General features: G+C 40.1%; 1 protein-coding gene across 3 annotated transcripts in view; it reads left to right on the plus strand.

Annotated features, from left to right (window-relative positions):
* The first annotated feature begins 2,661 nt into the window (after nt 1-2,661).
* HNRNPLL (heterogeneous nuclear ribonucleoprotein L like) overlaps nt 2,662-19,794 on the plus strand; it is a 42,580-nt gene continuing 25,447 nt past the window's right edge. For 2 of the 3 annotated variants that reach the window (XM_015094428.4, XM_042246263.2), the window contains exons 1-2: nt 2,662-3,142; nt 15,955-16,073. In XM_015094428.4, coding sequence (XP_014949914.2) covers nt 2,954-3,142; nt 15,955-16,073 — 308 coding nt within the window. In that variant the 5' untranslated portion in view covers nt 2,662-2,953. Of the gene's footprint in view, nt 7,527-7,676; nt 8,374-15,954; nt 16,074-19,794 lie in introns of all 3 variants that reach the window. The other variant, XM_060412256.1, reaches the window with a different exon arrangement.

A 19,794-nucleotide genomic window follows, 5' to 3' on the forward strand; every position in this document is an offset into this window, starting at 1 on the left:
GCATCGGAGAAGGCAATGGCACCACACTCCAGTACTCTTGCCTGGAAAATCCCATGGATAGCGGAGCCTGGTAGGCTGCAGTCCATGGGGTTGCTAAGAGTCAGACACGGCTGATCGACTTCATTTTCACTTTTTACTTTCATGCACTGGAGAAGGAAATGGCAACCCACTCCAGTGTTCTTGCTTCGAGAATCCCAGGGACGGGGGAGCCTGGTTGGCTTCCATCTATGGGGTTGCACAGAGTCAGACAGAACTGAAGTGACTTAGCAGCAGTAGCAGCAGATATGCAGATAACACCACCCTTAGGGCAGAAAGTGAAGAACTAAAGAGCCTCTTGATGAAAGTGAAAGAGGAGAGTGAAGAAGCTGGCTTAAAACTCAACATTTAGAAAACAAAGATCATGGCATCCAGTTCTATCATTTCATGGCAAGCAGATGGAGAAACAGTAGGATCCAAAATCACTAGAGATGGTGACTGCAGCCATGAAATGAAAAGACGCTTACTCCTTGCAAGAAAAGTTATGACCAACCAAGCAGAGACATTACTTTGCCAACAAAGATCCATCTAGTTAAGGCTATGGTTTTTCCAGAAGTCGTGTATGCATATGAGAGTTGGACTGTAACGAAAGCTGAGTGCCAAAGAATTGATGCTTTTGAACTGTGGTGTTGGAGAAGACTTGAGAGTCCCTTGGACTGCAAAGGGATTCAACCAGTCCATCCTAAAGGAAATCAGTCCTGAATAGGGAAGGACTGATGTTGAAGCTGAAACTCCAATACTTTGGCCACTTCATGTGAAGAGCTGACTACTTTGAAAAGACCCTGATGCTGGAAAAGATTGAAGGCAGGAGGAGAAGGGGACAACAGAGGATGAGATGGTTGGATGGCATTACCGACCTAATGGACATGAGTTTGAGTAAACTCCAGGAGTTGAGTCAGACAAGACTGAGCGACTAATGTCAACTGAATCCATAGGTTGGATGTAGGCTTAGAGAACTTAAATATGTTCACTATCACACAAGATATTTGGAAAGTTTGTACAAGGCCATTGGGCTCTGCTCATTGTTCTCAGTGCTTCGTCAATGTTTCTTTATCTGAGGTTCCTCTTTGATACGTCTATTTTCATTTTATTGTAGTAATTAAAAAAATAAATTCCAATTGTTTTTTGATCAGCGTACACCTGCAGGCGCACACGAATTTGAGTCTAGCTGTACTGTGTTGTGAAAAACTTGCAATTGGATCCTAAAATGACAGCAGTGTAAATTATAAAGTACAAAACACTGTGGTGAAAGCACTGTCAGCAATAAATAAAAATGGCTTTCTTTGGGAGGAAATAACTGGAAAGAGAGAGAATAGGCTGGGGCAGGAAATGATCCACACCATTAGGAAAGGAAGAGCCATATTTAGGAAAGCATCTGAGGGACAAGGACATCTGAAACAAGTGAATTTTGGTCTTAGGCACTCCTCCAAGGGTTCAAGTCACAGAGGCAGTTAGGTTGCCTGAGCTTTGCCATTTCCTCTCCTGAAAGACATTGGACTTTTATTTCCCAAAGCCCGCTCATTCTGTTTTGCTGAGAGCATAACTTCTGTACAGGGGCCTGTTCAGGAACTGGCTTTGCAAAGATGAAAAGAGCCAAGTGCCTGTCTCCAAGCGCTTCTCGGCCTTAAAACAGAACATCCTAATAGGTAGGTATAAAGGGCCCTATTACAAGATGAGAAGCTTGCGGATGCCTCAGGTTTCCACAGAGGAAATGAGCTCTGTGTGGTCCAAAAGGCAGGCAACTCTTGATAGGCTTTCTTATCTCCCCAAAAGAATAAATGATCATGTGAAATATGAAACAAATAGATCGCCCAGAAAGGAAAGGATTGGGATGAAACTTTATATGGAAGTTTGAAATAAGTCCTCAGTATCTTCAGGAAAGAAGGGTCTAGAAGACCCAGGAGTGCTAACTGATCAAAAGGACAGTCTCCCCAGTGGAGCGTCTTCCTCAGGCTTGCACCTCAGGAAATGTTGACTGTTCTGGAATATCTAATTAGGGGAGGTGAGAGAGTCCACCCACTTGTATCAGATTTGAACATAACATGGGGAGAAGGCTACTTTCACGATTCTAAGCTCTTTTCTCTCTTCACCCCCTGTAGTTTCAGTGCTGTGTGAGGTGTATCGGCAGGAATGTTCTCTTTTGAAGAGAAGTAATAAAAGCATTTAAATTAGCGGGAGGGTGGTTAACACCCGCAGCTCTGGCCCCACAGCACGCCTCCTCGTCCGCTGGGGTTCACTCCGCACCTCCCCGAGGGCTGGCGCAATAGCGCTAACGGCCGCGGAGTAGCAACGGTTCCCGCGCAGCGCGCGGCGGGCGTTACGCGGTCAGGACTTGCAGGCCAGCCGCGAGTTCAGAAGGGCTTGGGAGGGGGTAGGGGGACGAGGCCGGTCCGTGGGCAGCTTTTGACGAACAGTCCTTACAGCCAATTGGAAGCCTGGTCGACTTTTCCTTCTGCCAATAGGGAGCGAGGCCCGGACTGGGGAGGGGGGCGCTTCCCGAGGGCTGCGGCTGGATTCGATCCCGGGCTGCTGCCTTGAAGGCGGGGGCGGAGGCTCGGCCTGGGCTGCGAGGAGCGGATTAGGGGAGGAGGGAAGACCGGAAGCCACGGTCGCGTCCCCATCCTTAGATTCGCTCCTCCGGGCTGGGAGCGGAGACGCAGGAGGAGGGAGAGGCTGGATGTCGGCCCCGTGATAAAGGGGAGCGGCTGCTCCGGAGCCTTTTCCCGGGGCGCCTCCTCATCCCGCCAGCCCTCCGCAGCCACCCGGCTCCTGGGCCCGGGGCCCCCGCGGACGATTCGTCCGCGCAGATCTTTGCTGGAGAGGCGCTGCCGGTGACGGGTACTGGCCGGCGGCGTCCGAGGCCCGCGCCCCGCCGCTACCCCCACCGGCCTGCCGGCCGGTCCCTCTGGCCGCCGCCATGTCCTCCTCCTCATCCTCCCCCAGGGAGACGTACGAGGAGGACCGGGATTACGAGAGCCAGGCCAAGCGCCTCAAGACCGAGGAGGGGGAGATCGATTACTCGGCCGAGGAAGGCGAAAACCGCCGGGAAGCGACGTCCCGGGGCGGGGGCGATGGCGGCGGCGGCGGCCGGAGCTTCTCACAGCCGGTAACAAAGCGTGGCGCCCCGTCAGCTGAGTCTGGCGGCTCCCTGGGAAGCAGGGCTCCGCGGCTGGGACTCGGCCTCGGGGCCTCTCTCCCTCCTCGTTTTCCCGTTTTGCGGCGCTGACCGGGTCGGGAAGCGCCGACTCTTCTCTTTCGGGCTTTTATTCTTCGTCCTACCTGTTTCCAGCATCCCGAACGCGAGTCCGGCCCCGGCCTGGCCGCAGGCCCCGCTGCGAGTCCACTGCCGGCCCTGAACTTAGGGAGGGTCGCGAGCGGGGGGCGGCGCGAGGCGTTGCTTCCGCTCTGGGGGGCTCTGATGCGCGAGTAGCCCTTTGTTAGTTTAACTCCTCAGGCGGTTGACGGGCGTCGGACAACCGGTTCCCTTCAGCCCCTAGCCCCCAGCCTGCAGCATCCGCGCGCTGGTCTAGATCGCAGGATGGTGGCGTCGGTTCCGCCCAGGGATCTCTAAGCCTAGATGCTGAGGAGAGCCTCGGCTCAGTGACAGATCACGCTGTGGGGCTCACAACCCAGTTCCCCTCAAGGTTTAATTAAAATTTTTTTATTCCTGCTAGGCCTGGCGCGCATGCTTTGCTCCCCAGTTTCATGGTTATTGCTCAGTACAGTTTTCGGCTCTTCGATTAAAAATAAAATGTGTTGGCAGGTGTTCGCACACCGCTACTTTAAAGTAAAAGGAATCTTAAATCTCAGTTTTTCCTGGGCAGTTTGTTCCCAATTTGTTCCATAAAACTGAAGTCAGAACTGCATCAGACACACGTTCCGAGATTCTTGTTTTTCGCATCAAAAAGCTTAAATAGAGGCAGAAGGAATGTGAAAATCGTTTCATCCGGAGCAAGTGGTAACTCAACTTCAGTTGAATGGAAACTTTAAGGACGCGAAGCAAAGCAAAAGTTTCTTTTGCCATTTTTGGTGGCACGTAAGCTGTCCTTATGACTTAGGTGTTCTTTAAACTTGTAACACATTCTGATTAAAAAAAAAAACTATACCTGAAATTTTCGAAATTGTGCACATATGTTCTAATATCAGATTAAAATGTTTTTCACCTTTTATAAGAGGCAGATTGGAAGTCAGAAGTCTTTCAGCTCTTGTTTGCATTTTAACGTAAAAAATTCTGGTCAGTAGAATGTAGAGTTTACAAAGAGGATAATGTTGCAAGACATTTAAAAAGGAACTTTGTCTTCCTCTAAATAGTTTTAGTATGGCTAGATACTGCTTTCAACTTCTGTACCTAGCTATTTGGAATATTCAGAGTGTAACTTGAAAGTGTGAATAAAAGTGCATTTCTTCTTAGGAAGTTTCAGTTCAAAATCAACTCCATCGTGGAAACTGAAAACAGAAATGTTGGAATATTATAACTGATATTTAGATGCATTGAATCAGCATATTTCTTTTGCCAAAAGGCTTGGTTGAGTTTTTGTGCAGCGGCATGAAATGTCTTCCATTGAGAGTCTTCAAGATACTTTAACCAGTTTACGAAAAATTGTTTTTGAAAACAGATTAAATATTAAGCCAATACTATTATTTTAGATGTTGGGAAGAAAATAATGTATAATTAATACATTCAAAGTGAGTTGTATTTAGTAGTGGAAGTAGCTCTGGGCAGGGCTTGGGGAGTCAGAAATCTTAGTATACAATGTGTGACCTTGGTAAAGTCAGTTAACTACTATTCCGAGTTCTCTTTGTAAAATGTGAAAGTTGAACTTTGTGCTTTCCATACCTGAAGTTGTAATTCAGTCGTTGATCTAATGCAGGCAGGAACTAATGTATGTAGATTGAGTTATAAATTCACATTTTATCTGCTTTTTTTTTCCTTAGGAGAACGTGAATTGCTTTTATTTAATAATAGAGCCAATACTGCACTGTTGAATCTAATGAAGGATTATTTTTCCTGTTTTTAAACATTTTTCTTCATGTAATTTTGGAAACTATTTTGAAATCATTGCAGTTGTGGAAACCTGTACATAATAAAACTTTACTAGGACAGGAATGCCCTGAATAGAAATTTATGGTCTAGTGCATCATCATTCAGAAATATGGTAATTCATCTAACTGAGAAGGGTTTGACTCCACCTCAGCCTAGCCCCAGAAGACTTCGTGATCAAACTGTTTAGATAAATGCAGATTAGGTAGATGATGGGTAACCTCTTCAACACTAGCTGGAAGATTGTAAAAGTGTGCAGTAAGACTTCAGAGATTTACATTGTTTGGCTTTTCGTGGGTTTTCTTGATTCTTTAATAATAACTAGGTTTTATGAGGATGTATTTAAGAAAAAGTTTATATAAATGCTCCTGATTTAAAGATGAATTAGTCACTGTAAATGATGTTTTTAAGGTGTAAAGAGAAATAAGTTTGTAGTTTGGATATGGGAAATTAAGACACTTCAAATTTGTGTCTTTTGTTGCTCTGAAGAGCAAAAACTCCCAGAGTGTTTTGCATTCTTTGGGCTACATTTTGAATAAAGCTTATGGAGGTTCATGCTGTATATTATACAATTACTTTATCCTTGTAGAATAAATTGTGTTCTTAAATTTAGCAGGTATGACCTTCAAGATCATATTAATAGTAAATATCTTTATCTGCTTCAGTTCAGTTCAGTTGCTCAGTCAGGTCCAACTCTTTGCGACCCCATGAACTGCAGCACGCCAGGCCTCCCTGTCCATCACCAACCCCTGGAGTTTACTCAAGCTCATGTCCATTGAGCCGGTGATGCCATCCAACCATCTAATCCTCTGTTGTCCCTTCTCTTCCCGCCCTCAGTCTTTCCCAGCATCAGAGTCTTTTCAAATGAGTCAGTTCTTTGCATCTGGTGGCCAAAGTATTGGAGTTTCAGCTTTAGCGTCAGCCCTTCCAATGAATATTCAGGACTGATCTCCTTTAGGATGGACTGGTTGGATCCCTTTGCAGTCCAAGGGACTCTCAAGAGTCTTGTCCAACACCACAGTTCAAAAGCATCAGTTCTTTGGCGCTCAGCTTTCTTTATAGTCCAACTCTCACATCCATACATGACTGCTGGAAAAACCATAGCTTTGACCAGACGGACCCTTGTTGGCAAAGCAATGTCTCTGCTTTTTAAGCTGTCTAGGTTGGTCGTAACTTTTCTTCCAAGAAAAATAGTTAATTTCATGGCTGCAGTCACCATCTCTAGTGATTTGGGAGCCCCCCAAAAAACTTTTCAGAAAGCAGCTAGATTTCAGAATGTTAACTCTTCACTTGACAAAACCAATTGAAGAATTGGGAGGTTACTTAGAAATAATTCTGCTTTTATAAAGATTGGTATCAAAAATTTATGGAGTACTAATTCACTTTAGAGACTTTAAAATTTTTCTTTTACTCCATTCTGCTAGTGACTAAAAAGACAAATCAAAAATTGTTAAAAGTGATTGGTGATGAGGTGAAAGTTAAAGTTTCTCAACTTTAATAAATACACCTGTAAGATGGCAAAATGCCAAGGTAAAAATAAGGATCCAGGATTTCCAAACAGAATATTCTGTCTGCCTTACATAAAGAATCTCATTTGAATTTTAGATGCACTATTATCTTAAGCTTTAATGATCTGAATTACAGTGATGATGCTGTGATGGCTTATTGGGATGAATATAGAATGGGAGATGGGATGAAGTCACTTCGTTAGCTCCCACAGGAAGAGTTTAGACTGTGACAGTGAGCATAGTAATTACACTCTGGAGAATAAAAAAGTTCACGGATGTGTACCTCAGAGGTAAGTGCCAGAGCCTTGAGGCTTCTGTAGCAGTAATGTCCTGTGTCTTATTTAGCTAAGCTGCTGCAGTACAGTGAGAATTTTAGGTTTAGTTTTGGGAAGTAAATGAAAAGTAGTAGGTTCTGGGACTTCCCTGGCGGTCCAGTGGCTTGTGCTTCCACTGTAGGGAGCTGGGGTTCAATCCTTGGTCAGGGAACTAAAATCCCATGTGTCAGGCAGCAGAGCCAAAAAAAAAAAAAATTGGTAGGTTTTACTGCCTTTTGGTTTTAACAAGTGACTGTTTTTTCGTGTTAGTACATAAAAGTGAAAAGTGTTGGGAAGAGAGCTGTAAGCCCAACCAAAGCAGGTGTCTTGGCTCTGCTACCAGCATGCTTTGTGACTTAATCTCTTTGGAACTCAACTTGCTACCTATCACATGAGATGGTTGGATTAGAAATCCAACCAGATGATGATCACTGTGATCTCTTAGCTAATTAAAAAAATAATACTTGAGCCCTATCATGTGCTAGCCGCTGTTCTTGGGGATATAATAGTTAAAAAAATTCCATATTAAAAAATGTATGATTCTGCATCATTTAGCACTTTATTTTCCCTCTGTGAAATTGAATACAACTTTGAAAGCTTGCAGTTGCAGCCATAGCACCAACTCAGGTGAGCTTAAACAAAACAAAAAGGGGTATAGGGAGTTTATTGGTCTATATAACTATGAATGCCAAATTGTGGCATAGTTTTAGGCATTTTGTGATCTAGGGATTTAGATGAAGTCATAGGGACTAGATTCTGTGTCTTTCCATGTTTCAGCTCTGTGACTCTGCGATCCCATAGACTATAGTCTACCAGGGCTCCTCCATCAGTGGCATTTTCCAGGCAAGTGTACTGGAGTGGGTTGCCATTTCCTTCTCTAGGGGATCTTCCCGACCCGGGAATCAAACCCAGGTCTCCCATTGCAGGCAGACACTTTTACCCTCTGAGCCACCAGGGAAGCCCCTATTTCCTCTATGTAATGATAAAATTAGACCTACATTGTTTTCGCTAGCAAATAAAGAGAACACTGCCTGTCCCTCAATGTCTGTAACTATCCCCTCTGATAAGCCATTTTTTAAAAAAATATCTCTCTACTCCTGACGAGTCACTGGACTACTTCTAAAGTTGGGAAGTTACGACTGTGTGAGTGAGAATACCAGTGGAATAATGTCGGACCGGGGTGTTTTTATTTGCTTGTTTTTGTGTTTAACCAAAAGGAAAAAGAGTTTTGGGTAGACAAAACCATAGAATTTCTACCATATGAGCAAAAAGATAGATAATTTTTTAAAAAGTTATTTGAATCATATGACTCTTGATTTTTAATCTTTGTTATATGATCAAATGTACCTTAAAACTGAATAGGAAAATTGAAAGACTTCCTGTATTTGGGATCTGCTTTATTGAAGGAAAGAAAAGACCAAGCGATGTGATTGTTTGACTTGAAGACCATGTACTAATTAACTCTAAGCATAACGTAAGTTAAAAAAAAAATACTTCCAAAAAAAAATACTTGAAACTAGTTGGTCCTTCACCTATGTGAAGTATCCAGAGTAAAGGGGGGGAATAATCTTAAATATCTAGACATCTGCACTCATTTCTTGGTACTACTTTGATAAATTCTAATGTATCCAGAAAACAATTACCAGAATAGAGAAGATACTCAAGATCATAATCATAAGAGGAATGACAAGAATCTGGGGAATATTTAGCCTGAAAGTAAACTTCAGTGTGATTTCAGAAATCATTTCAAATAGAAAGGTTATGTAAAAGAGGGACATGAAGATAAGGATGAGGTGGCAGTGATTAATATGTATCGAACTTTTGTTCAGTAACTGCATCTGGCACCGTGCTCAGCATTTTGTACTTGTCCTTTTTATTTGTTGTAATTTTAAGTGAAGAGGATTTCGTTTTCTTATTTTTTCACAAGTGAAACTAAGGTTCAGAAGGGTTAAGTAAGTAGTGTAAGATCACAAAGCCTATAAATGTCCAAAGACTCAAACACTGGTCTGACTTCACAGGCCATTTTGTATAGGAAGCTACAGGGAGACAGATTTAGATGCAGATTATGAAGAACTTTCTAAAAATGTAATAGTCCCACAAGGTTTTTCCCTGTCATTGAGGGTGTTTAAGGAGAGGCTTATAATCATCAGTTGCAGTGGTTCTGTGCACATTTGGTTTTGGAGGATGAATTACTCAATTTGAGGTTGTTCATTTTTAATCCTATATAGGAGGACAGAGAATGTTGTTTGGTGTTGCACGTATGTTATGCATGGAAATGTTGGGAAAGCAAAAAAAGCCTGAAGACATTGAGCATTGCCTTTATGAGTTTACAGTTTCACTGTATCGAGAAATGTTAATGGACCCTTCTCATTTCTCTCATTGTAGAAGCTTTATTTGTACTCTATAGAGCTTCCTTTCTCTTTAGTCGAGCCTGGTTTTCAATCAGCAATAGTCAAAATTAGCACTCAAGGTTGATATTATTGGAGTTGTTCTTTGAGGTAGCCTTTGGAGAGGGGCAGGGTGTTTGTAACTGGTCTGTAGCTTGCCGTGAGGACCAAAAAATGCCTCCATTATAGTTCACACAGTTTACCTAAAGAAGGGGTTGAGTGATTAAAAAAGAAAGCAACCACATGTAAATTGAAGGCATGCCTCCATTTGCTGGGTTCTTATTCAGAATATTGTTTTTAGTCTGATAAATAGTAGATATAAATAGACCAGGAGAGAGCCTAGATAACTAAACATTTGAAGTGGACAGAATGAGCTTCTGTATGAGAAACTCTTTAAGCTTTAGAAGACATAGTTAAAATATTAATATGTGGATGGGGTAAACAGTACTGACTTAGCAATTTAAGATTCAGATGCATAGTATGATGCTTAAAGGAAGTATTTTTAGGGTAGCAAAAGAAGGTCTGAAGATGATTTCAGATTTCTTATCACCAGTATATAGTATAAAGTATTGATTTAAGAAAAATGTTAGTATTTGGGGGGGAAATGAGGGGTATAGTGAAAATATAGTTTGAAAAGATATCTTTAATACATCAGTTTTACTTTTGGAAACAACCCTAGGTTTTTTTTTTTTTTTTTTTTTCTTTTTTAAATAACAGAAAGGATGAGAAAATTTTAAGTTCAAGAAAAGGGTACTAATTTAGAGAAATGTCAAGGTAGGTAAACTCATGAAAGGCAGAGTCATTGAGTGGGAATAAGGGACATATATAGGGGTTATGGGATATGTTCTCAGCCTTGAGGTGAGATATCTCAGATATGATCATATCTGAGATCATATGATATGATCATATCATATCAGATATCTTAGAGATGATTATCATATCTGCCTCTAAGTATCATACTGATTGCATTTAACATCATTCATATTTTAAAGAATGACTAAAATTTTGATCTGTTTAACTTCAGTTCAGTTCAGTTCAGTCGCTCAGTCGTGTCCGACTCTTTGTGACCCCATGAATCGCAGCACGCCAGGCCTCCCTGTCTATCACCAACTCCTAAAGTTCACTCAGATTCACGTCCATCGAGTCAGTGATGCCATCCAACCATCTCATCCTCTGTCGTCCCCTTCTCCTGCCACCAATCCCTCCCAGCATCAGAGTCTTTTCCAGTGAGTCAGCTCTTCGCATGAGGTGGCCAAAGTACTGGAGTTTCAGCTTTAGCATCATTCCTTCCAAAGAAATCCCAGGGTTGATCTCTTTCAGAATGGACTGGTTGGATCTCCTTGCAGTCCAAGGGACTCTCAAGAGTCTTCTCCAACGCCACAGTTCAAAAGCATCAATTCTTCGGCGCTCAGCCTTCTTCACAGTCCAACTCTCACATCCATACATGACCACAGGAAAAACCATAGCCTTAACTAGACGGACCTTAGTTGGCAAAGTAATGTCTCTGCTTTTGAATATGTTATCTAGGTTGGTCATAACTTTTCTTCCAAGGAGTAAGCGTCTTTTAATTTCATGGCTACAGTCACCATCTGCAGTGATTTTGGAGCCCAGAAAAATAAAGTCTCTCACTGTTTCCACTGTTTCCCCATCTATTTCCCATGAAGTGATGGGACCAGATGCCATGATCTTCATTTTCTGAATGTTGAGCTTTAAACCAACCTTTTCACTCTCCTCTTTCACTTTCATCAAGAGGCTTTTTAGTTCCTCTTCACTTTCTGCCATAAGGGTGGTGTCATTTGCATATCTGAGGTTATTGATATTTCTCCTGGCAATCTTGATTCCAGCTTGTCTTTCCTCCAGTCCAGCGTTTCTCTGTTTCACTTAGGAAATGTAAAATCAGATCTTCTGAGAGATTTAAAAAGTGGTCCTATAGTTCATTTCTTTGTAAGAAGACCAGTTTGAAAAATACTCATTTTTTATGAGTTTATTTTCCAGATACTTGTTATCTATGTTGGGAAGGGAGGTAGGAAGAAGAGATGTGTTCAACTGATTTGGCAGTATTATTAAAGTAGGTGTTGAGTTAATGAACATTTTTTATATTGTTCTTCATACTATTTTGTAGGGCTTAAATATTGTTCAGTCACTCAGTCATGTACGACTCTTTTTCAACCCCTTGGACTGGAGCCTAGCAGGCTCCTCTGTCCGTGGGATTTCCTAGGCAATAATATTGGAGTGGGCTGCAATTTCTTTGTCCAGGGGATCTTTCCCACCTAGGAATCGAACCCATGTCTCCTGCAATAGCAGGTGAATTCTTTACCACTGAGCCACCTGGGAATATAAGAATTTCCCAACTTTTAAAAAAGTGTAAAATGTTTAATTACAATGTCCTTCCTCTAGATTCAGTAGTTTTTAACATTTTACCCTTTGAGATTTTATTTCTATATACATACTTTTTTCCCCTATACTATTTAAAAGTAAATCGCAGATATCATGATCAGTTCAGTCGCTCAGTCTTGTCTGACTTTGCGACCCTATGAACTGCAGCACACCAGGCCTCCCTGTCCATCACCAACTCCCAGAGTCCACCCAAACCCATGTCCATTCAGTCGGTGATGCCATCCAACCATCTTATCCTCTGTTGTCCCCTTCTCCTGCCCTCAATCTTCCCCAGCATCAGGGTCTTTTCCAATGAGTCAGCTCTTCACATCAGGTGGCCAAAGTATTGGAGTTTCAGCTTCAGCATCAGCCTTTCCAATGAACACCCAGGACTGATCTCCTTTAGGATGGACTGGTTGAATCTCCTTGCAGTCCAAGGGACTCTCAAGAGTCTTCTCCAACACCACAGTTCAAAAGCATCAATTCTTCGGCGCTCAGCTTTCTTTATAGTCCAACTCTCACATCCATACGTGACCACTGGAAAAACCATAGCCTTGACTAGACTTGGACCTTTGTTGACAAAGTAATGTCTCTGCTTTTCAATATGCTATCTAGGTTGGTCATAACTTTGCTTCCAAGGAGTAAGCGTCTTTTAAGTTCATGGCTGCAATCACCATCTGCAGTGATTTTGGAGCCCAGAAAAATAAAGTCAGCCACTGTTTCCCCATCTATTTGCCATGAGGTGATGGGACCAGATGCCATAATCTTCGTTTTCTGAATGTTCAGCTTTAAGCCAGCTTTTTCACTCTCTTTCACTTTCAACAAGAGGCTTATAAGGGTGGTGTCATCTGCATATCTGAGGTTATTGATATTTCTCCCGGCTGTCTTGATTCCAGCTTGTGCTTCCTCCAGCCCAGCATTTCTCATGATGTACTCTGCATATAAATTAAATAAGCAGGGTGACAATATACAGCCTTGATGTACTCCTTTTCCTATTTGGAACCAGTCTGTTGTTCCATGTCTAGTTCTAACTGGTGCCTCCTGACCTGCATACAGGTTTCTCAAGAGGCAGGTCAGGTGGTCTGGTATTCCCATCTCTTTCAGAATTTCCACAGTTTATTGTGATCCACAGAGTCAAAGGCTTTGGTATAGTCAATTAAGCAGAAATAGATGTTTTTCTGGAACTCTCTTGCTTTTTCGATGATCCAGAGGATGTTGGCAATTTGATCTCTGGTTCCTCTGCCTTTTCTAAAACCAGCTTGAACATCTGGAATTTTATGGTTCACATATTGCTGAAGCCTGGCTTGGAGAATTTTATGATAGTTCATCCTTAAAAACCACAGCTTTCCTAAGAATAAGGATATGCTTTTCATATAGCTATTACCATCATAATGGTACCTTAGACAGTCAGTGGCTTCCCTGATAGCTCAGTTGGTAAAGATTCCTTCTGCAATGCAGGAGACCCCTGTTTGATTCTTGGGTTGGGAAAATCCGCTGGAGAAGGGATAGGCTACCCACTCCAGTATTCTTGGGCTTCCCATGAGGTCAGCTGGTAAAGAATCCTGCAATGCAGGAGACCTGGGTTCGATCCCTGGGTTGGGATGATCCCATGGAGAATGGAAAGGCTACCCACTCCAGTATTCTGGCCTGGAGAATTCCATGGACTGTATAGTCCATGGGGTCAGAGAGTCGGACACGACTGAGCAAGTTCCGCTTTTACTTTTCAGATGGTCAGTACTTCTATTATTTAATATCCTGTCTATAATTCAGTTTCTTCAGTTTTCCCTAAGATGACTTTTATAGCAATTTTTATCTTATAAAATGAAACCTCACATATTGCGTTTGGTTGTCTGTCTTTACTCTTCAATCTGAAGTCTTCCTTCCACTAATTTTTGATACTTTTTGAAGAGCCCAGACCAGTAGAGTTTTATTTTACACTTTCACTTTTGCCAGCTCATTTCTAAGGATCAAAGGAGATAGCTATCTTATTTCTTGTTGTTTAATTATTTTTAGAGTAAATCTTGTTATTTGTATTTTGTGTTGTCTTTAAATTAGATTTTTAGGTATTATTTAGAGCTTTCTTCCTGAATTATTGTCATCCAGTAGTATTTAAGAGCTTAATGATGATAATGTCCATTTGGTTGTTGAGTTTCACCGAAACAGTCTCGTTTCTTTAGGCTGCTAATAGAATGTAGGTATACATAGGGTGCAGTTAAAATGATTCGTTTCAGACTTAGTGGCATGTAATGAATATCGGTTTTACCTTAGAAAAGACTCAGCATAAGCAATTCAAATGAAATTCCAAGGACTGAATTAATATTTTCAAAGGACTCAATTTTGACAAGAGTGTCAGAGTAATCTCATGGTTACTTATATACTTAAATTAGATCTTTAGATAATTAGTTGGGCACAAGACTGTTACAATATTTTCTAACAGCCTTTATAATAAAGCAAAGTTGGTAGGTCTTTAAAAATAGCCATAAAGGGATTTAATTTTCTTAAAATGATTCTTAAGTTTTAATGGTAAAACGTGCTCTTATAGATTAGAAGGAAAAACCTTTCTTGCCTTTTGTGGGAGAAAAACCTTTTCCTTTAATAGATTTTTTGGTTCTAGATATGAATTGCACATGGGTTTCATTCCTTTCATTTTAAAAACTGTTAATTGGAAGATAGTTTATGTATAGCATTGTGTTAGCTTCAGGTCTACTTCGTAGTGAATTGACTTTGCATACATTGTGAAGTGATCACCGTAATAAATCTAGTAACCATCAGCCCCTTACAAAGTTATTGTAATATTACTGACTATGTTTTTTGTGCTGTATATTATGTCCCATGGCTTATTTATTTTATACCTGGAGGTTTGTACCTTTTAAGCCCCTTCACCTATTTCACATTCCTCCCCTCCCAACATCCATTTGTTCTCTGTAACTGTGAGTCTGTGTTTTTGTTTTGCTTGTAGGTTTGTATTGTTTTTTTAGATTCCACATAATACCCTTGAGCTCCATTCATGTTGTCTCAAATAGCAAGATATTTTTTTTTTTGCTGAGCCTTGGGGCATGTGGAATCTTAGTTCCCTGACCAGGGATCCAACCTGCACCCCTTGCAGTGGAATCATTGAGTCTTAACCACTGGATTGGCAGGGAAGTCCCCAAAGTTCATTTTTATGGCTGAATAATATTCTTTATCCATTCATCTGCTGATGGACACTTACGTTGCTTCATTTTTGAAGTGATGTAAGAGTGGTGCCCAGTGGCTATTTGTATATATAAATCTTTGATTTATAGGACTTCAATAAGTAAATGAGAGCTATTTTCATTTTCAAGCTAATTCTCCTACATGGTCCCTTTTAAAATTAAGTATAAGACTGTATATTTTAAAGCTTCTTGCTGGGCATACTCAAAGATACACAGTATTTCACAGAAGCCCAGAGAGGCTTGTGTTTTTTATTTGTTTTTGGCTGTGCCTGTGCAGCTTGTGGGATCTTAATTCCCTGACCAGGCCCTGGCAGTGAAAACACCCAGTTCTAACTATTGGACCAACAGGGAATTTCCAAGGCTTGTATTTTTGAGTACTCCTTGTTCAGCAGGAGATGGTTGTTGTCGTTCAGCTGCTGAGTCGTATCCAACTGTTTGCGACTCCGTGGACTAAAGCCCACCAGGCTTCCCTGTCCTTTACCATCTTCCGGAGCTTGCTCAAACTCATGTCCATTGAGTCGGTGATGCCATCCAACCATCTCATCCATTGTTGTCTCCTCCTCCTGCCTTCAATCTTTCCTAGCATCAGGGTATTTTGTTATGTGTAGGCTCTTTGTATCAGGTAGCCAAAGTATTGACATTTCAACTTCAGCATCAGTCCTTCCAATGAATATTCAGGGTCGATTTCCTTTAGGATGGACTGGTTGGATCTCCTTGCAGTCAAAGGAACTCTCAAGAGTCTCTCAAAAGCAGCAATTCCTGGGCGCTCAGCCTTCTTTATGGTCCGGTTCTCACATCCATACTGGTACTTCAGCAAAGATGGTACCTTGTATAAATTTAAGTTGTCAAGTGTATAGAGTAACTTCAAATTATGGTGGAACTAGAAAATCAGTTAAACAAGGTCAAAAGATGATAATTAATCTATATTGCAGGAAAAATGGAGTGTATACCCTTATATTAATTGGGACTTTCTGTTCAGTTTTTGTGATTGCAGTTTGATTTGGGATTTTTATATAAGTGTTTGCTTTTTAATGCAGAGTTGGATTTACTAAAAGATGCAATTTAGACTTCTAACTATAAATTATTTTATCTTGCTAGGAGGCTGGTGGAAGTCATCATAAAGTTTCTGTTTCACCCGTTGTCCATGTTCGAGGACTCTGTGAATCTGTGGTGGAAGCAGACCTTGTGGAGGCCCTGGAAAAATTTGGGACAATATGGTAAGGCCAACAGGGACTCGATATAGATGTGGAAACAGTGCAGTAGAGCAGGCTTTGTTTTCTTGCTGCAAGCCTTGATGCTTAGCCATAGAATATATTCTTTGCCTATAACTGTATTTCTTTGAAACCTTCTTAGTCTTTCTGAGATTAATTTTTAATTTTTCTGAGGTGAATTTTTGTGGATCATGATCCCATCTCACTCCTCAACCAGATTGTGTGTAACACTAATTATTGCATCTTTCATCTGATTTTCAAATGAATCCATGATTCCTTCTTAAATACTGTTTTAAGCCATTGAGTTAATTAATCATGCCCTTTATCTTCAGAGTTTCAAATAGTAGTACTTAAATACTGGGGTTTTTTTTGTTTGTTTATTGTAGTTTGTTTTGAACTGTTTATTAATTGGCAGTGAAAAGGGAGTAGACTAAAAGGTAGGCGTGACTTGCTTAGTGTGAGTTGCTGTGATATCATGAGTGGTCAGTGTTTTATCCTAGCTTACCTTCCTTTTGTGTTTTGTAGTCAGTCATGCTCTTTGCAGCTGTGTATACTTAAGAAGACTGACTTACATGAAAAACGTGATTTGAAAAATGAATCTGCTGCCCAAAATAGACACTTAAAAAAGTGCTTTCTAAATTGAAATATGCTTGGCTGTTCTTTCTTACTATGGATAATATAGAATTTATTACTTTTTTTCTATTTGGGGTTTTTGTTATAGGCAACAGAGACTATACAGACTAAGTCATAATATATAAACAGGAGAGAAATTTCAATATATTTGCTGAGATCATTTGACTGCTTCAATTTTATAAAAATGTATGTGGAGTTTTGAGTATTGAAAGAAGATGGTGAGGGAGAGATCAGAGATTCCAACAGAGAGGAATTGTTTCTTCAAAGGAGTATTAGTAGTGTTAGGTGATACCTTCCATCATGGCATCTTCTTAATTTCTTGGTGACCTCAATGAGAGGTGGATGACTTAGCAAACTTATTACCCTTAACTTATGGACCTCAGAAACCACTGTTAACATTTTGTTTATGGTTGGAGGTACAAATTGGAAAACCTCATGGGCATAAGTAGAAGTCCATTTCTTGAAGTATCACTAGGATGACTATATCACTTCTTAGTCATTTGGAGTGGATATTGGAAGTTAAGTTTGTCTGGAGAATTACATAGTATTGAAGCAGACTCCTTACATGATACTTAGACTTGCATGTTGACATTGATTCACCCAGTCACCACTTCCAGGTGGTGTGTAGTCTTATGGAGTTATAAAGAGACTCCATGAGACAATGAGGTTATCTCTGGATTTTTATTTTCTTCTGTTCTTATATATTTAGGGCTTTTTAAGTTATTTTTTTTACAGCCAAGAAATACTGAATATTGTCAGAAAACAAGTTGGTGAGCAAATGAAGTTGGAAACTTTAGGGAAATAATAACTATATTGATATTTTGATGTCAATTATGACCATGAACTAGATGTTGGGGATTAAAGAAATAGAACTGTTTGTTTAAGGCTGTGACTAATTTGAATCACTTTGAGTGGCTCGTCAATTTTTAGACTCTATACTGTTTGATATTTAGTCTGTGGTAATGTGTTCCATATATGAATTTTGTTTGGTTACTTTGCATAGTACCTCATTCTACCCTCAAGATTCATAGTTATGTGGATAGAAAATGGTGAAGTAATTGGAACAAATTAGTGTATAATTAAGAGCTTAATTGGCATAAATACGTACAATAGGAGTTTCAGTTGGTGTGAAATGATCTTGAATAAGAGGTATCTGCTACCAAAGCTGAAAGAAGTTTGAATAGCTTCCTATGAGGAGTAGGTGTTTGCTTCAAAATGTCACACTTATAGAAACTTTCCATATTTTTTTGTTTGTTGATTTATTTGGTGGTATATGTGAGGGCAAATATAAAGATTTTACAGAAACTACTTGTATTAAAAAGATGAGTCACCAAGTTCAATATATAGTAAGTTTATACTTAAAAACTAGATGTATAGGAAAGAAGTTCAGAAGAAACTGTAAGATGTTAAAAATAAGTCAGGATAATTGCTATTTTTTGTCTTTAATCAAAAGAATATTTAAAAATATATCCTTATAAGTCTCTTTTCCTCCCTTCTCTCTTTCATTAAAGGAAAAGATACTAGGTAGTGATTAGCTATACCAGTTTGAATTTTAAAACAAAACTTTGGAGACCTGATTTATGTAGTAAATCTCTTGCTTCCTTTTGTTTTTATTTAAAAATTAGTAAGTATGTTTTAAGCTATAAGCTGAACATACCTATTCTACCATATTTTTGGACTTTTTATTTTTTCTGTCTTTGGTCTTCCAGTCTTTCTTGTATTAGTACTTTGAACTTTTTTTTTTAAATTATGTACCCTAGAATTTAAGTGAATTATAAAATGCCTGTGACATTCTGATTTTCCATTCCCTATCTTTATATGATGCTACTTTTCCTGGGTAACCTGTGTAGCATTTAACTCTGTGCTTCTAACTTACTTTTTATTGTATTTATAGAAAGCATTTTTTTTTTTTTACTACAAACAGCTAAGTCTATTATAATAGGCCAATAAAGAATTTATTTTTTTGAACCTTTATGATTTTTCTGTGTTTCCAAAGACCCAAAGGACATTATTAACATATTTACTTGGTGATACCACTTAGCTTTAAACCAACTTAGATTTGTGAGAGGGAGAATATTTATTATTCTTAAATTTCTTTAGCATAGACCTAATTCTGGTGTTTTCTGTTTTTTTGTATACAAAACTTTAGAACCTCAACTAGGAGTTTGAGTTTCTAAAAGGAATGTTTCTCTCCTGAAATTTATATCTTGCATTTATAGTTGGGAAAACTAATCCTAGGCGTTACTGTTTCTGTGTTTTATTCTTCAGTTTTGAATGGTGTGGGCTGAAAGCTAATAAACCTCCTAGACCAAAGTATTGATTGAATACCTGTCATGTGCCAGGCTCTTTGTTTCTAGATGCTAAGGATGTAAGGATGAGTGAGGCAAGGTAAACAGTTTATATGCAGGAACTGTAATCTTGACAGCCGTGCTCCCAGTTGTATAAACAAGGAAGCTGAAATTCTTAAGAAATTACATAATTTGCCAGGCTACAAAGTGGTCTGTTTCTTACTAAGAAATGGCTTGCCAGTTTTTGAAGTGTAGTTAGTTCCTGGATGCCTGATTGAGAAGCAGTGCTGTCACTGAGTACCTGACCTCATGTTATTTCTCTGGCCTCCTGCTCTTATAAAAAGCACATTGACTGTGTTTAAAAATATTTTTAACGCCCTTGTTTCTGTGAATAGAGGACATGGTTCCCTGTTCCTATCCACGTGTTCTGATTTCTTGCTAACCTCCCTTCATTTCTAGTTTTTTTTGACATGTATACACTGCTTTATTTATTTTTGACTGCGTTGGATCTTCATTGCTGCGCAGGCTTTCTCTAGTTGCAGTGAGTGGGGGCTGTTCTCTAGTTGCAGTACATGGGCTTCTCATTGCAGTGGCTTCTCTTGTTATGGAGTACAGGCTCTAGGTCCACGGGCTTCAACAGTTGTGACTTCCAGATATTTTTTAATGCTGCTTATAAGTGGCAGCCTGAGGAATAAACTGGATGGGATTATTAGTAACTGATAACAGAATTGTGCTTGAGGAGGGCATGAGGTACATAAAAGCTTTTAATCACAAGAGGACCTTTCAAACATATACCATCTACCCGG

This window comes from Ovis aries, chromosome 3 (assembly GCF_016772045.2).
Source record: "Ovis aries strain OAR_USU_Benz2616 breed Rambouillet chromosome 3, ARS-UI_Ramb_v3.0, whole genome shotgun sequence".
Classification (NCBI taxonomy): domain Eukaryota; kingdom Metazoa; phylum Chordata; class Mammalia; order Artiodactyla; family Bovidae; genus Ovis; species Ovis aries.